General features: G+C 47.8%; 1 protein-coding gene across 1 annotated transcript; it reads left to right on the forward strand.

Moving 5' to 3' along the window:
• The first annotated feature begins 14 nt into the window (after positions 1-14).
• Positions 15-15,798, forward strand: LOC110516028 (guanine nucleotide exchange protein smcr8a). The gene is made up of 8 exons (XM_036973708.1): positions 15-1,092; positions 2,960-3,142; positions 3,889-4,139; positions 6,421-7,223; positions 9,003-9,497; positions 10,170-10,746; positions 13,468-13,616; positions 15,328-15,798. Exons 1-8 carry the CDS (start codon positions 916-918, stop codon positions 15,705-15,707), a joined length of 3,015 nt encoding a protein of 1,004 aa, XP_036829603.1. The 5' UTR covers positions 15-915; the 3' UTR covers positions 15,708-15,798.
• The last annotated feature ends 2,749 nt before the right edge of the window (positions 15,799-18,547 follow it).

The following is an 18,547-nucleotide window of genomic DNA, read 5'->3' on the forward strand; positions in this document are numbered from 1 at the left end:
TAAGAACACTTTTCATGTTGCATTTTATTTCAAGTTGTAATTGTAGTCCATCGGGTCATGATTGAACTACAAATCCAAGCTTGCATCAGTAAATAGCTGCTTTTTCAACAGATCAATCCCGTTATTGTATACCTAAATGATCTGTCCCCGCTGAGGACTGAATTCCCACAACTGTACCGGACACCGGAGGCGGTGATTCAGCTCTTTCACAAGTCTCCTCGAGTTGTCTCGGGACGGACTCATCACCCCGGTAAAGAATGAACGGCTCCTCCCCGCTCACGACCGGCAGCTGTCACATGGCTAAATATGTCTGGTGTTGGACCCGCTGTCTGAAGACGTGATACACACTTCGTTTCTCTCCACCGGAGCTGCGAGTCCCCGGTAGAGATCAGTTCATTACTCTACGGAGGCGAAAAGAGGAACCGGGCCAAAAGTTGACCATGTGACTCGGTGTTACTTCCCGCAGACGGACCTGTTTCTCCTGGTTAATTTAACTCTCCTGTCGTGGGCTGCTTTGTGTTTACGTGTTTTGTCGCTGCTTCAGGACAGCTGTTGTTGACGTTAGGCGACTACCGTTACGTCGGTAAGTTAACACCTCGCTCTGACGTTGAACTTTCCGTGTGAAATGTTTAGGATAATGTTATTTACCGACGTCCACCGATCTAAATACATGAATGAGAAGTGAAAGTTAAACATGTTTGTTTCGCTTTTAAGTTGTACTTCGATTAGTTAAGTTTCAACTACACAACAGCAAGACTTTTTAATACCAGTTACCCGGTCAGTGAGTGACAGCTCTCCGGTGCCAAAACGGACTCCACCGGGAAAGTTAACAGGGACACGAAGAAGTGACCAACACACACACTGGCTCTCTAGGATCAACACACAGAGACACCTGGGATTGATTTTTATGACATCATGATTGGATCTCCTGATGTGCTGGCCTTCACCAGTGAAGGGGATTTGGGGGGGTACCCAGATGCCCAGGTCCTGCCAGAGGAGTTCTCCCTCCCTCTCCTTCCCCTCTCTCACCCCTGGACCTCCCCTGCCCATTTCAACAGGGACTTCATACTGGTGGCTGAGTTCTCAGAACAGGTAGGACCTGGGAGGGGGTGGTGTGTGTGTTTTCAAATCATAGTTTATTTGTCACTTGCGCGGAATACAACCGGTGTAAAACCAATAGTGCAAAAAAGGTGTTGGGTGAGTAAAAGAGGGGTTGGTGGGACACAGATAGATATGATGAACAGAGAGTAGCAGCAGAGTAAAAGAGGGGTTGGTGGGACACAGATAGATATGATGAACAGAGAGTAGCAGCAGAGTAAAAGAGGGGTTGGTGGGACACAGATAGATATGATGAACAGAGAGTAGCAGCAGAGTAAAAAGAGGGGTTGGTGGGTGGTGGGACACAGATAGATATGATGAACAGAGAGTAGCAGCAGAGTAAAAAGAGGGGTTGGTGGGTGAGACACAATGCAGATAGCCCGGTTAGCCAATGTGTGGGAGCACTGGTTGGTCGGCCCAATTGAGGTAGTATGGACATGAATGTATAGTTAAAGTGACTATGCATATATGATAAGCAGAGAGTAGCATAGTGATGTGTGTATGTATTATACTGAGAGTGTATATATTCTGGCCTCCTGTCCAGGTGGAGGGGGTGGTGTGTTTATTATACTGAGAGTGTATATATTCTGTCCTCCTGTCCAGGTGGAGGGGGTGGTGTGTGTATTATACTGAGAGTGTATATATTCTGTCCTCCTGTCCAGGTGGAGGGGGTGGTGTGTTTATTATACTGAGAGTGTATATATTCTGTCCTCATGTCCAGGTGGAGGGGGTGGTGTGTGTATTATACTGAGAGTGTATATATTCTGTCCTCATGTCCAGGTGGAGGGGGTGGTGTGTTTATTATACTGAGAGTGTATATATTCTGTCCTCCTGTCCAGGTGGAGGGGGTGGTGTGTTTATTATACTGAGAGTGTATATATTCTGTCCAGGTGGAGGGGGTGGTGTGTGTATTATACTGAGAGTGTATATATTCTGTCCTCCTGTCCAGGTGGAGGGGGTGGTGTGTTTATCATACTGAGAGTGTATATATTCTGTCCTCCTGTCCAGGTGGAGGGGGTGGTGTGTTTATCATACTGAGAGTGTATATATTCTGTCCTCCTGTCCAGGTGGAGGGGGTGGTGTGTTTATCATACTGAGAGTGTATATATTCTGTCCTCCTGTCCAGGTGGAAGGGGTGGTGTGTTTATTATACTGAGAGTGTATATATTCTGTCCTCCTGTCCAGGTGGAGGGGGTGGTGTGTGTATTATACTGAGAGTGTATATATTCTGTCCTCCTGTCCAGGTGGAGGGGGTGGTGTGTTTATTATACTGAGAGTGTATATATTCTGTCCTCCTGTCCAGGTGGAGGGGGTGGTGTGTGTATTATACTGAGAGTGTATATATTCTGTCCAGGTGGAGGGGGTGGTGTGTGTATTATACTGAGAGTGTATATATTCTGTCCAGGTGGAGGGGGTGGTGTGTGTATTATACTGAGAGTGTATATATTCTGTCCAGGTGGAGGGGGTGGTGTGTGTATTATACTGAGAGTGTATATATTCTGTCCAGGTGGAGGTGGTGGTGTGTTTATTATACTGAGAGTGTATATATTCTGTCCTCCTGTCCAGGTGGAGGGGGTGGTGTGTTTATTATACTGAGAGTGTATATATTCTGTCCTCCTGTCCAGGTGGAGGGGGTGGTGTGTTTATTACACTGAGAGTGTATATATTCTGTCCTCCTGTCCAGGTGGAGGGGGTGGTGTGTGTATTATACTGAGAGTGTATATATTCTGGCCTCCTGTCCAGGTGGAGGGGGTGGTGTGTGTATTATACTGAGAGTGTATATATTCTGTCCTCCTGTCCAGGTGGAGGTGGTGGTGTGTTTATTATACTGAGAGTGTATGTATTCTGGCCTCCTGTCCAGGTGGGTCCCCTACCGGTCCGGACCATCCCTGATGACCCCAGAGTGATCGGTTCCTTCGACCTGAACCATTTCTCTCTACGCATCATGTCTGTCGACTACCAAGCCGTAGCCCCTGGTCCTCAGCCACACCACCAGACAGCTAGTCCTTCCCTCCAGACCCTCCCCCGTCTGGCCTTCTCAGAGGTAGGTAGCCTGGTGTTTAGAGAAGGGGCCCAGCAACCAGACGGTTTGGCGGTTCGAATCCCAGCTCCGACGGGAAAAATCTGGCGTGGAGTGAGCCGGCAACCCTAGTGTTGTTGGCATCATCCTAGATGCCATCGGCTGCCGTTGTGCCCTTGAGCAAGGCACCTAACCCCCTAACAACCGGACGGTTTGCCGGTTCGAATCCCAGTCTCAGTCCTCTGCCAGTCAGTGTGTTTCAGGGGGTTGTGTTGTCAGTATAAAGACTAGTCTCAGTCCTCTGTCAGTCAGTGTGTTTCAGGGGGTTGTGTTAGACTAGTCTCAGTCCTCTGTCAGTCAGTGTGTTTCAGGGGGTTGTGTTAGACTAGTCTCAGTCCTCTGTCAGTCAGTGTGTGTCAGGGGGTTGTGTTAGACTAGTCTCAGTCCTCTGTCAGTCAGTGTGTGTCAGGGGGTTGTGTTAGACTAGTCTCAGTCCTCTGTCAGTCAGTGTGTTTCAGGGGGCTGTGTTAGACTAGTCTCAGTCCTCTGTCAGTCAGTGTGTTTCAGGGGGTTGTGTTAGACTGGTCTCTGAGGAGATGGTTGTTCTCCCTCCAGGACTCGCGGGTGGTTCTGGGTAACTCTAAGGAGGGGGTGGTTGTGTCCTTCCTCCAGGGTGGTTCTGGGTAACTCTAAGGAGGGGGTGGTTGTGTCCTTCCTCCAGGGTGGTTCTGGGTAACTCTAAGGAGGGGGTGGTTGTGTCCTTCCTCCAGGACTCCAGGGTGGTGCTGGGTGACTCTAAGGAGGGGGCGTTTGCCTACGTTCACCACCTGACGCTCTATGACCTGGAGGCCCGAGGCTTCGTCCGCCCGTTCTGCATGGCCTACGTCTCTGCCGATGAGAGGAAGATCATGCTGCAGTTCCAGGAGCTGTCGCTCCTCTTCTCCCGCGCCTCCGAGTGCCTGAAGACCGGAAACCGACGGGCCTTCGCCTGCGAGCTGCAGAGGAAGCTTCATGACCTAGAGTAAGAGGACAGAGACACACACACACACACACACACACAACTTCAAGCACTGACACACACACACCTTCAAGCACTGACACACACACACCTTCAGGCACTGACACACACACACACACACACACCTTCAAGCACTGATACACACACACACCTTCAAGCACTGACACAGAGTTTGTTTGTGTGAGCGTTTTTAAATCCTCTCTGTTGACAGTGTCGTGTCTTTGGCTATGCCGGATTAAGTGATATGACATGCTATTCTATAAAATAATTTCTCTGTAATTAATATTACCTGATTGAGCTGATCATGTAAATGTAATTAACTAGAGAGTCAGGCACCACAAAATAATATTTATAGAGCTGTTATCTTCCGAATAAACTCTTAAAGACCTAGTATCATTTTACATCCATAGCAGAATATTAATCTTCACCTTAACTAATCTGAATCTTCATCTTAATTTAATTAAATTATTTTATTTTATTAATTAATAATTCAGTCTCATCTGAATTGTATCTGCAAGAACCCTGGCTAACAATTTGAATCAGCAATACAAAATAGGGTTTAATCATTTATTGACTAAATACTTAACAAATCACACATACACATAATTAAATCTTAACTTGATTACAAATTACGTCATAAAGGAAAACGGCCCCTTTGTTACACAAAGGAAAAGGGGTTGGGTTTGAGTGAAAGAGCGGGAAGACTGAGGAACAAAGGGCGAAGCTGTGCTATCGTAAATACAGTATCTTATGCATTCTAAATTACCGCCCATTTGGAAAAGGAAAATGCAATAAATATTTACTCTGAGCTGCGCTTCAGTAGGTTGGTGGTAGATGGAAGACCGTGTTGCCAAACCGAGTCCTTTGTCCTTTGAAGAACGTCTCTGGTGGTCAATTGAATATGTTGTACTCACGTTGTTGTATGATAGACGGGATACTCTGTCTGTTCCTTCCTAACCTGCGTTTGCAGCTGTGGTCGCTAACTCAACGGCTAGGAGGTATCACTTCTGTCGTGAATAAGAGTTCAAAAGTTCATACCATTTGCAACCAAAACTCATGCTGATGTTGGCTTCGTTCTGTAGTTATTATCTGAACCATTCTGACATCTGACCAACCAAAGCTCATGCTGATGTTGGCTTCGTTCTGTAGTTATTATCTGAACCATTCTGACATCTGACCAACCAAAGCTCATGCTGATGTTGGCTTCGTTCTGTAGTTATTATCTGAACCATTCTGACATCTGACCAACCAAAGCTCATGCTGATGTTGGCTTCGTTCTGTAGTTATTATCTGAACCATTCTGACATCTGACCAACCAAAGCTCATGCTGATGTTGGCTTCCTTCTGTAGTTATTATCTGAACCATTCTGACATCTGACCAACCAAAGCTCATGCTGATGTTGGCTTCGTTCTGTAGTTATTATCTGAACCATTCTGACATCTGACCAACCAAAGCTCATGCTGATGTTGGCTTCGTTCTGTAGTTATTATCTGAACCATTCTGACATCTGACCAACCAAAGCTCATGCTGATGTTGGCTTCGTTCTGTAGTTATTATCTGAACCATTCTGACATCTGACCAACCAAAGCTCATGCTGATGTTGGCTTCGTTCTGTAGTTATTATCTGAACCATTCTGACATCTGACCAACCAAAGCTCATGCTGATGTTGGCTTCGTTCTGTAGTTATTATCTGAAACATTCTGAACAGGAAGTTATGTTGTCATCAAGGGCTTATATAGGAAGGGAGAGGAGGGTGTGTTTGAAAAGTTTTATAGCCCTTGTCCCTTCACTGGGGAGGGCCACTGATTGAGCAGCCCTATCTTATGAAAACCCAAATGTCACATTTTAGAAGCTAAAATCACATTTCATCCCATCACAAATAATTTCATATTCAAACATTTAAATTGAACTACAATTCCATGTGAATCCGATAACTCTGATGTGTAGACTTTCCACTGTAGAGTCATCTTATCATTGATGAGAATGTATCAGATGACAACCGAACTGACATCATATTCATTAAGTACCACTGCATATGTTCAATTGGTCGGATTACCAGAATATAGTTCATTTCCCCCCACCTTCTGATGTTCCCAGAATGTCTATGTTAACCAAGGGGTTTTTAAATGTAACATCAGTAGGGTAGAGAGAGGAAAAATGGGGGAAGAGGTATTTATGACTATCAGAAACCTATCTCCCAGGCCAACGTCATGACAACAGGTACACACGATCCACAGAGTTTGTTTGTGTGAGCGTTTTTAAATCCTTCTCTCTGTTGACAGGTACACACGAACCATCCTTCAAGCAACGCTTCAAAGGATATCCAATGAGAGTGCGGAGATCAGGGAGGAGGCGGAGCTGCAGAAGACGGCCAACGAGCTTGCTAGCGTGGATCGTTCCATCCTGGACCACAGATCCCTCCTCCACCAGGTCACTTCCTATCCCAACAGGAAGTTAAAAGACCCTGGCTTTCTGCCCTACGACCCCTCCCTGATCCCAGAGACCCTCTCCTTGACTCCTGATCCCCCCTCCCCCTCATACACCCCCCAGCTGGTTTCCGGGGCGTCGCTAGGGGGCGGGGGCTGGTCAGCGAGGCGGTTCGACCGCCGTCTGAAGCCGTTGGAGGAGCTGAGCGACTGCTACTTCCTGTCTCTGACGCTAGAACAGCTGGGCAATGCAGAACGCCGTCTCCGTGGAGACCAGAGTGTTCTACACAACCGTCGCATCACACACAGGCTCTCCAGGACGCTTTCACACACACAGTTCCTGTTCCAGCTCTGGGACCAGGAGGAGGAGGAGGACCTGGAGGAGGAGGGGGCGGGGCTAGAGGGAGGAAGCGGCGTGATGTCACATCCTGTGGCGGGGGCGGGACCACCGAGCCTGGAGTCGTTCTTCTCCTGCGTGGAGGAGGTGTCAATCAAACTGGAGACAGGAAGTGGAGGGGCGGAGCCGACACTTGATCCTGAGGGAGAAGGAGTAACCGTGGAGACGAGCCCAGGCAGCGTGAGCAGCGGAGACAGCATTGAGGTTCTGGGGACGGAGCGCTCGTATAGAACACAGGGACTAACCCACGTGGAACTCAGAGGTGAATTCAGAAACTTCAGACCCCTTGACTTTTGACACGTTGTGTTACAGCCTTATTCTGAAATGGGTTCAATAGTTTTTTCCCCTCAATCTACACACAATACCCCATAATGGGGTATTGCTCTGTCATTGTGGGGTATTGCTCTGTCATTGTGGGGTATTGCTCTGTCATTGTGGGGTATTGTGATGTCGTTATGGGGTGTTGCGATGTTGTTATGGGGTGTTGCGATGTCGTTACGGGGGGGGGGGGGGGGGTGTTGCAACGTCGTTACGAGGGGGGGGGGGTTGCGACGTCGTTACGGGGGGGGGGGGGGGTGTTGCGACATCGTTACGGGGGGGGGGGGGGTGTTGCGACGTCGTTACGGGGGGTGTTGAGACGTCGTTAGGGGGGGGGGGTGTTGCGACGTCGTTACGGGGGGTGTTGCGACATCGTTACGGGGGGGGTGTTGCGACGTCGTTACGGGGGGTGTTGCGATGTTGTTACGGGGGATGGTGCGACGTCGTCACGGGGGGGGGGGTGTTGCGACGTCGTTACGGGGGGGGGGTGTTGCGATGTCGTTACGGGGTATTGTGTGTGTGTGTGTGGGTTGAGAAATATATTTTTTTATCCATTTTAGAATAAGGCTTTAACGTAACAAAATGTGGATTAAGTCAAGTGGTAAGAAGTCTATCTATTGTTATTAAACTATAGGGGTGGGTTTGTACGTGCATCAGGGTGACGGCTGTGTATTAATTAGACTCCTCTCCTCCTATAGAGTTGTCTGGTGGGTCAGGGGTCAGGGCTGTGTATTAGACTCTCTCCTCTCCTCCTATAGAGTTGTCTGGTGGGTCAGGGGTCAGGGCTGTGTATTAGACTCTCTCCTCTCCTCCTATAGAGTTGTCTGGTGGGTCAGGGGTCAGGGCTGTGTATTAGACTCTCTCCTCTCCTCCTATGGAGTTGTCTGGTGGGTCAGGGGTCAGGGCTGTGTATTAGACTCTCTCCTCTCCTCCTATAGAGTTGTCTGGTGGGTCAGGGGTCAGGGCTGTGTATTAGACTCTCTCCTCTCCTCCTATAGAGTTGTCTGGTGGGTCAGGGGTCAGGGCTGTGTATTAGACTCTCTCCTCTCCTCCTATAGAGTTGTCTGGTGGGTCAGGGGTCAGGGCTGTGTATTAGACTCTCTCCTCTCCTCCTATAGAGTTGTCTGGTGGGTCAGGGGTCAGGGCTGTGTATTAGACTCTCTCCTCTCCTCCTATAGAGTTGTCTGGTGGGTCAGGGGTCAGGGCTGTGTATTAGACTCTCTCCTCTCCTCCTATAGAGTTGTCTGGTGGGTCAGGGGTCAGGGCTGTGTATTAGACTCTCTCCTCTCCTCCTATAGAGTTGTCTGGTGGGTCAGGGGTCAGGGCTGTGTATTAGACTCTCTCCTCTCCTCCTATAGAGTTGTCTGGTGGGTCAGGGGTCAGGGCTGTGTATTAGACTCTCTCCTCTCCTCCTATAGAGTTGTCTGGTGGGTCAGGGGTCAGGGCTGTGTATTAGACTCTCTCCTCTCCTCCTATAGAGTTGTCTGGTGGGTCAGGGGTCAGGGCTGTGTATTAGACTCTCTCCTCTCCTCCTATAGAGTTGTCTGGTGGGTCAGGGGTCAGGGGTCAGGGCTGTGTATTAGACTCTCTCCTCTCCTCCTATAGAGTTGTCTGGTGGGTCAGGGGTCAGGGCTGTGTATTAGACTCTCCTCTCCTCTTATAGTGTTGTCTGGTGGGTCAGGGGTCAGGGCTGTCTATTAGACTCTCTCCTCTCCTCCTATAGAGTTGTCTGGTGGGTTGGGTCAGGGTGAAGGCTGTGATGTGGTGCGGAGTTGTGCCCCTGCGGAGGTGTGGATGAGACGTGACGTGCGGTCCCTGGCACGGAGGGCGAACAGCGAGGACAGTATTGAGATCATCAGCACCTCAGACTCCATCTTCCCCGACGACCTCATCTTCAACGCCATCACAGAGGAGGAGCCTGAGGAGCATGGAATCATGGGTAGTGTAATCCAGGAAGAGGAGGAGGAGGAGGCAGCAGGTGAGGACACGCCCATTCAGCAGCACAGCACCCTGGGTATTGTAGTTCACGAGGAGGAGGAGCACACTCGGCACCAGAGAATCCTGGGTAATATAGTCCAGACGGAGGGAAAGGAGGAGCTGGAGGACACTCCCACTCGGCTGCACAGCACCCTGGGTATTGAAGTCCGGGAATTGGAGGAGGAGAAGCCAGAGAGATGGGACACTCCGGCCCCCACGTCTGAGCCCCAGAGAACTCTGGGTAAGACTGTCTGTTTGTCCTCTTCAATAATAATAATGACATATCTGTCAAGAGAATTTTCAATCCCAATGATAATAACTAACAATAAGCCTTGACCAATCCCGAGGTTTGTAAGACCCTGGGTTTAATAATAATTAGGCAAAGACTCAGTTTATGCAAAAGGTTCGTACAGTTTATTCACGAGAGCGCTCTGAAGTCCAATATACAAAGACATCCATTTTATAATGCACATACCTCCACACAAACAGTAGATAGCCTACACACATGCATACACACGAACAGTAGGTGAATTGTATCCTTCCCCAGAGTTCTCACCACTGTTTATCACTACCCAGCGCTGTCAGTTCCATTCCCCCGAGATTACAGGAACCTTGAGAAGGACTCCCTGTCCTATCACACGTTTCTCAAAGTTCTAGCCAGGTCGGGTCAAACACAGTTGAATTGTTCTCGGTATTTTCTTCGACACACACATTTCTCTCCCTCCCATGTCTCTACTGAACCTTATTGGACGTTTATTAATCATTCATTGTACTACATAAACCAATAATCACTAGTTTCAGGGTGGAATACTTTAATCATTACCTTTTTAAGCATATTAATCAATATCCCAGATTCTTTTTTCCCGTATTATCTGTTTTCTCTCTTAGTAACTGATATAGTTTCTGTCTCCAGTCCACCAGGTGTCAGTAGAGGGCTCCTCCCAGCAGTACGAGGGTCACCATGCCAACGGCGAGGTCAGAGGTCAGGCTGGGCGTGACAGCAGGCGGGTGGTGGTGCCTGACCTCCAGGTGAACTTTTCTATCCCCTTGAGGTTAGATGTTAGAGGTCGGGGGTCAGGGGGGCGGCGGTTGCTAGGCGACACCGCTTACAGGCTGAGTGTAGATGAGGCATCGGACTGTATGAGCAACATCAGCACCTCTCCATCTTCCTCTCTGCCCCCCACACATCTCCATGGCAACCACAGCGCTAGTAATCCGCGACGACATCAGCGCCAGAGGAGGAAGGCGGGTCCTGGAGCCCTCAAGTTCCTGCGGCAGAATTCCTTCTCCCAGAATGCCGTGTTCTGCCTGCTAAGTGGACGGCCGCTGGTGGTGATTGGTGGAGAGGAGGGTTCCGTGAGGAGGACGGTCGCTGCCCTCTCGCTCTACCTGCCTTCACCTGGTCGCTATGGAGATGCTGTGCAGCCTTACCTGGCCACGCCCCTTCAGCTGACAGACCTGCTCACCTGGAGACTCATCGGAATCCACAGGTAAAAACAGAGCATCAAAACCCTGATGTATCATGGGTAAATTGTGACTGACTGAGCTACAAAGGATATTGAGTAGTGATTTATCAGGCCTTTATAGTCCGTTGTAATGTTGACCGTCCCCATTACTCTGCCTCCTATCCAAGTTCTAGATCAGGTATTTCCAAACTGGGGTATTGTGATGTCATTGTGGGGTATTGTGATGTCATTATGGGGTATTGCGCAATGCCGTCGGGGGTACGCCAAATTAAAATGGGATTCACATTTTTAAAAACAATCCGTTTCTATTTTCCAACGGGGCTGACTATACATTTGAGTGAGTTCTTTTTTATTTTTCTTGCCTGAGTAGCCTCGTTTCACCGGCAAAATTCAAATTAAACCATTTGGTGTTCAGTGAAATAACAACACAATGTCAAATACAGGTATCCTAGTCAAATAATGAACATCCAATCACATTAACCGTTAACTCTCTTGCGGGAATTCCACTAACGGTCTGGATGGAGCCAAACGTAGCTGCTGCTCATGTTGGTATCTGTACTGATGGTGCAAAAAGCCAGGGAGACATAGTGGAGTGGTAACGCTGGTGCTCCCGACGCCACTGCAGCATCCACCGAGAGGCTCTCGTTGCCAAGGGAATGCCTGACAGCTTGAAAGACGTTTTGGACACCTCAGTGAAAATGGCTTTGTTAACCTCTCTGGGATATATGGGACGGCCAAAAGCCAGAGAAAATGCAGAGCGTCAAATTCAACTAAATTACTTTAAAAATCAAACTTTCATGACATCACAAATGCAAGAATGCAAATTAAACTACACTTGTTGCCAACATGTCAGATTTCAAAAAGGCTTTTCGGCGAAAGCAAACGATGCTATTATCTGAGGATCGCACCTCCGTAAACAGAGAGAGTAGCATATTTCAACCCTGCAGGCGCAACACAAAACGCAGAAATAAAATATACATCATGCCTTTGACGAGCTTCTTCTGTTGGCACTCCAATATGTCCCATAAACATCACAAATGGTCCTATTTGTTTGATTAATTCCATCCATATATATCCAAAATGTCCATTTATTTGGCGCGTTTGATCCAGAAAAACACCAGTTCCAACTTGCACAATGTGACTACAAAATATCTCAAAAGTTACCTGTAAACTTTGCCAAAACATTTCAAACTACTTTTGTAATACAACTTTAGGTATTTTTTAATGTAAATAATCGATGAAATTGAAGACGGGATGATCTGTGTTCAATACAGGAGGACAACAAACTCTAGCTTTCTGGTCACGCTTGTCTATCTAACAGTACACATGAAGTCACCCTCGTTCAAGATGGCCGTACTTCTTCATTGCACAAAGGAAAAACCTCAACCAATTTCTAAAGACTGTTGACATCCAGTGGAAGCGATAGGAACTGCAAGAAGGTCCCTTAGACATCTGGATTCCCAATGAAACACCATTGAAAAAGAGTGACCTCTCGCCTGCTAAATATGTTCTGCTTATAGTCACAGACATGATTCAAACAGTTTTAGAAACTTCAGAGTGTTTTCTATCCAAATCTACTGATAATATGCATATCTTATCATCTGGGGATGAGTAGCAGGCAGTTGAATTTGGGCATTTCATCCAGACGTGAAAATACTGCCCCCTGTCACCAAGAAGTTAAAGCAAGGCCCCTGAACTCTCGTTCTAGAACACAAGTCGAAGTTCTAGAACACCATATGAATCACTTTCTGCACTATGCAATGATATGGGCAGCGACCATGTATCGCTTTCACAACATACAGAGAAGTGCGTTGGTTATCAACCGGCAAAGTATTGACACATTTTTTTGAATTGAGAGACGAGCTTATTTTTTTATTTACTGACCATCATTTTCACTTGTCTGACCGCTTGATGATGGCGAGTTTCTCTTATAGTGTGTGTGGCAGGCTTACTATGATGGCAAATAATAACATTTGACAGTGCGCTGACCCTGGTGCTAGAGGGGGTACAGCTGGAGGTTGAATGTTTGAAGGAGTACTGGACTAGGGGGTACAGCTGGAGGTTGAATGTTTGAAGGGGTACTGGACTAGGGGGTAGAGCTGGAGGTTGAATGTTTGAAGGGGTACGGGACTAGGGGGTACAGCTGTTGAATGTTTAGGTTGAATGTTTGAAGGGGTACTGAACTAGGGGGTACAGCTGGAGGTTGAATGTTTAGGTTGAATGTTTGAAGGGGGTACGGCACTAGGGGGTACAGCTGGAGGTTGAATGTTTGAAGGGGTACTGGACTAGGGGGTACAGCTCGAGGTTGAATGTTTGAAGGGGTACTGAACTAGGGGGTACAGCTGGAGGTTGAATGTTTGAAGGGGTGCTGAACTAGGGGGTACAGCTGGAGGTTGAATGTTTGAAGGGGTGCTGAACTAGGGGGTACAGCTGGAGGTTGAATGTTTGAAGGGGGTACGGCACTAGGGGGTACAGCTGGAGGTTGAATGTTTGAAGGGGTACTGAACTAGGGGGTACAGCTGGAGGTTGAATGTTTGAAAGGGTACTGAACTAGGGGGTACAGCTGGAGGTTGAATGTTTAGGTTGAATGTTTGAAGGGGGTACGGCACTAGGGGGTACAGCTGGAGGTTGAATGTTTGAAGGGGTACAGGACTATAAAAAGTTTGGGAACCGCTGTTCTAGAACACAAGTCGAAGTTCTAGAACACCATATTAATCACTAAATAACTTCCATCTTTCTCCCCAGGACGTCTCCTACAGCTCCCAGCATGCTTCACTCTCTGGCTCGTTACGGACGGTACCTGGCCGTGCTGGACCTGGACCAGCGTACACTGAGAAGCCCCGCCTACCACGGACACCTCATTGGCCGGCTGGCCAACCCCCACACTCTGATAGGCTAGTGAAATTCTTAGTATTTTTTTGTTGTTGATTTGTCTTGTACATAGTTACAACAGTTCACCTCAATGGGGGCTTCTGTGACAGGAGGGGGGGGGGGGGGGGGTAGAGACGTGGTGACGGGAGGGGGGGGGGGTGACAGGAGGGGGGGGGTAGAGACGTGGTGACGGGAGGGGGGGGTAGAGACGTGGTGACGGGAGGGGGGGGTAGAGACGTGGTGACGGGAGGGGGGGGTAGAGACGTGGTGACGGGAGGGGGGGGGTAGAGACGTGGTGACAGGAGGGGGGGGTAGAGACGTGGTGACGGGAGGGGGGGGGGTAGAGACGTGGTGACGGTAGGGGGGGGGGGGGTGACAGGAGGGGGGGGGTAGAGACGTGGTGACGGGAGGGGGGGGTAGAGACGTGGTGACGGGAGGGGGGGGTAGAGACGTGGTGACGGTAGGGGGGGGGGGTAGAGACGTGGTGACGGGAGGGGGGGGGGGGGGTAGAGTCGTGGTGACGGGAGGGGGGGGGGTAGAGTCGTGGTGACGGGAGGGGGGGGTAGAGTCGTGGTGACGGGAGGGGGGGGGTAGAGTCGTGGTGACGGGAGGGGGGGGTAGAGTCGTGGTGACGGGAGGGGGGGGTAGAGACGTGGTGACGTGAGGGGGGGGGGGTAGAGTCGTGGTGACGGGAGGGGGGGGGTGGGGGGGGTCTCTATGGGTAGTTACGAGTTGTCAAGTTGTAATTCAGTTGGGTGAAATTGGCTAATGGCCAACAAGCTGTGTCAACCATAATCCAAAACAACAGCTGTCATGCTCGTAAACAAATTATAGTGTTCCAAAACCTATTATAATAGATAGATTAATAAATCATGCTTTGTTGCATTTAACTGCTGAAAATGCTGTTCTGGAGGTCATTTCCTTAGTAGGTGATGTCAGAGGTCAACATATGGGAGCTGTCTCACCCAGCGATTCCCACTACTATTGACCAGTTGGAGGGGCGTTCCAGTGGATGTCTCTCCCAGGGATCTTAAATTCCCACTACTATTGACCAGTTGGAGGGGCGTTCCAGTGGACGTCTCTCCCAGGGATCTTAAATTCCCACTACTATTGACCAGTTGGAGGGGCGTTTCAGTGGATGTCTCTCCCAGTCCAATGGGATCTTAAATTCCCACTACTATTGACCAGTTGGAGGGCGTTCCAGTGGATGTCTCTCCAAGGGATCTTAAATTCCCACTACTATTGGCCAGTTGGAGGGGCGTTCCAGTGGATGTCTCTCCCAGCGATTCCCACTACAATTGACCAGTTGGAGGGGCGTTCCAGTGGATGTCTCTCCCAGACCAATGGGATCTTAAATTCCCACTACTATTGGCCAGTTGGAGGGGCGTTCCAGTGGATGTCTCACCCAGCGATTCCCACTACTATTGGCCAGTTGGAGGGGCGTTCCAGTGGATGTCTCTCCCAGGGATCTTAAATTCCCACTACTATTGACCAGTTGGAGGGGCGTTCCTGTGGATGTCTCTCCCAGGGATCTTGCATTCCCACTACTATTGACCAGTTGGAGGGGCGTTCCTGTGGACGTCTCTCCCAGTCCAATGGGGTCTTAAATTCCTACTTCCACTTGGTTATGAACACAGCATTCCTGTCTTATGTCTTGACCTGCATCTTCCACTAAACTATTTGAATGTGTATCACAGTGTAAAATGTGTTGACTGTTTGTGTTTCTATGTCCAGGTCGTGGCAGCACCTACCTTCTCCACGTGGAGAGCTGCCTCGCTGAGCTGACCGCTAAGGCCTTCCTGTTCTCCTGTTCTCCTGACCTTTCAACTCTAACATCGGGTAGAGCTCAGAGTTCACCTGGGGGTCAGGCACCACCCATCTGCCACAGCCACTCGGACCTCCAGCTTCCCAGCCTCCCCGGGGAGGACGATGACTTCACGCTGACTCAGCGTCGCAGGGACTTCCTGTGTGGGCGGGGTTTCAGCGGGGAGGATGACCTCCGGGTGATGCACTTCCTGTCTGACCTCATCAAACAGCACCACGCAGGAAGTGGTCCTCCGGCCCTCCGCTTCTCCTACAGTGCCGTCCCTTTACATAGAAACACCACAACATAGATACACAGCCCTGTCCCTTTACATAGAAACACCACAACATAGATATACAGCCCTGTCCCTTTACATAGAAACACCACAACATAGATATACAGCCCTGTCCCTTTACATAGAAACACCACAACATAGATACACAGCCCTGTCCCTTTACATAGAAACACCACAACATAGATACACAGCCCTGTCCCTTTACATAGAAACACCACAACATAGATATACAGCCCTGTCCCTTTACATAGAAACACCACAACATAGATATACAGCCCTGTCCCTTTACATAGAAACACCACAACATAGATATACAGCCCTGTCCCTTTACATAGAAACACCACAACATAGATATACAGCCCTGTCCCTTTACATAGAAACACCACAACATAGATATACAGCCCTGTCCCTTTACATAGAAACACCACAACATAGATATACAGCCCTGTCCCTTTACATAGAAACACCACAACATAGATATACAGCCCTGTCCCTTTACATAGAAACACCACAACATAGATATACAGCCCTGTCCCTTTACATAGAAACACCACAACATAGATATACAGCCCTGTCCCTTTACATAGAAACACCACAACATAGATATACAGCCCTGTCCCTTTACATAGAAACACCACAACATAGATATACAGCCCTGTCACTTTACATAGAAACACCACAACATAGATATACAGCCCTGTCCCTTTACATAGAAACACCACAACATAGATATACAGCCCTGTCCCTTTACATAGAAACACCACAACATAGATATACAGCCCTGTCCCTTTACATAGAAACACCACAACATAGATATACAGCCCTGTCCCTTTACATAGAAACACCACAACATAGATATACAGCCCTGTCCCTTTACATAGAAACACCACAACATAGATATACAGCCCTGTCCCTTTACATAGAAACACCACAACATAGATACGCAGCCCTGTCCCTTTACATAGAAACACCACAACATAGATACGCAGCCCTGTCCCTTTACATACAAACACCACAACATAGATACGCAGCCCTGTCCCTTTACATAGAAACACCACAACATAGATATACAGCCCTGTCCCTTTACATAGAAACACCACAACATAGATATACAGCCCTGTCCCTTTACATAGAAACACCACAACATAGATATACAGCCCTGTCCCTTTACATAGAAACACCACAACATAGATATACAGCCCTGTCCCTTTACATAGAAACACCACAACATAGATATACAGCCCTGTCCCTTTACATAGAAACACCACAACATAGATATACAGCCCTGTCCCTTTACATAGAAACACCACAACATAGATATACAGCCCTGTCCCTTTACATAGAAACACCACAACATAGATATACAGCCCTGTCCCTTTACATAGAAACACCACAACATAGATATACAGCCCTGTCCCTTTACATAGAAACACCACAACATAGATATACAGCCCTGTCCCTTTACATAGAAACACCACAACATAGATATACAGCCCTGTCCCTTTACATAGAAACACCACAACATAGATATACAGCCCTGTCCCTTTACATAGAAACACCACAACATAGATATACAGCCCTGTCACTTTACATAGAAACACCACAACATAGATATACAGCCCTGTCCCTTTTTCATAGAAACACCACAACATAGATATACAGCCCTGTCCCTTTACATAGAAACACCACAACATAGATATACAGCCCTGTCCCTTTACATAGAAACACCACAACATAGATATACAGCCCTGTCCCTTTACATAGAAACACCACAACATAGATATACAGCCCTGTCCCTTTACATAGAAACACCACAACATAGATATACAGCCCTGTCCCTTTACATAGAAACACCACAACATAGATATACAGCCCTGTCCCTTTACATAGAAACACCACAACATAGATATACAGCCCTGTCCCTTTACATAGAAACACCACAACATAGATATACAGCCCTGTCCTTTTACATAGAAACACCACAACATAGATATACAGCCCTGTCCCTTTACATAGAAACACCACAACATAGATATACAGCCCTGTCCCTTTACATAGAAACACCACAACATAGATATACAGCCCTGTCCCTTTACATAGAAACACCACAACATAGATATACAGCCCTGTCACTTTACATAGAAACACCACAACATAGATATACAGCCCTGTCCCTTTACATAGAAACACCACAACATAGATATACAGCCCTGTCCCTTTACATAGAAACACCACAACATAGATATACAGCCCTGTCCCTTTACATAGAAACACCACAACATAGATATACAGCCCTGTCCCTTTACATAGAAACACCACAACATAGATACACAGCCCTGTCCCTTTACATAGAAACACCACAACATAGATATACAGCCCTGTCCCTTTACATAGAAACACCACAACATAGATATACAGCCCTGTCACTTTACATAGAAACACCACAACATAGATATACAGCCCTGTCACTTTACATAGAAACACCACAACATAGATATACAGCCCTGTCCCTTTACATAGAAACACCACAACATAGATATACAGCCCTGTCCCTTTACATAGAAACACCACAACATAGATATACAGCCCTGTCACTTTACATAGAAACACGACAACATAGATATACAGCCCTGTCCCTTTACATAGAAACACCACAACATAGATATACAGCCCTGTCCCTTTACATAGAAACACCACAACATAGATATACAGCCCTGTCCCTTTACATAGAAACACGACAACATAGATATACAGCCCTGTCACTTTACATAGAAACACCACAACATAGATATACAGCCCTGTCCCTTTACATAGAAACACCACAACATAGATATGCAGCCCTGTCCCTTTACATA

Source organism: Oncorhynchus mykiss, unplaced genomic scaffold, assembly GCF_013265735.2.
Source record: "Oncorhynchus mykiss isolate Arlee unplaced genomic scaffold, USDA_OmykA_1.1 un_scaffold_296, whole genome shotgun sequence".
Classification (NCBI taxonomy): domain Eukaryota; kingdom Metazoa; phylum Chordata; class Actinopteri; order Salmoniformes; family Salmonidae; genus Oncorhynchus; species Oncorhynchus mykiss.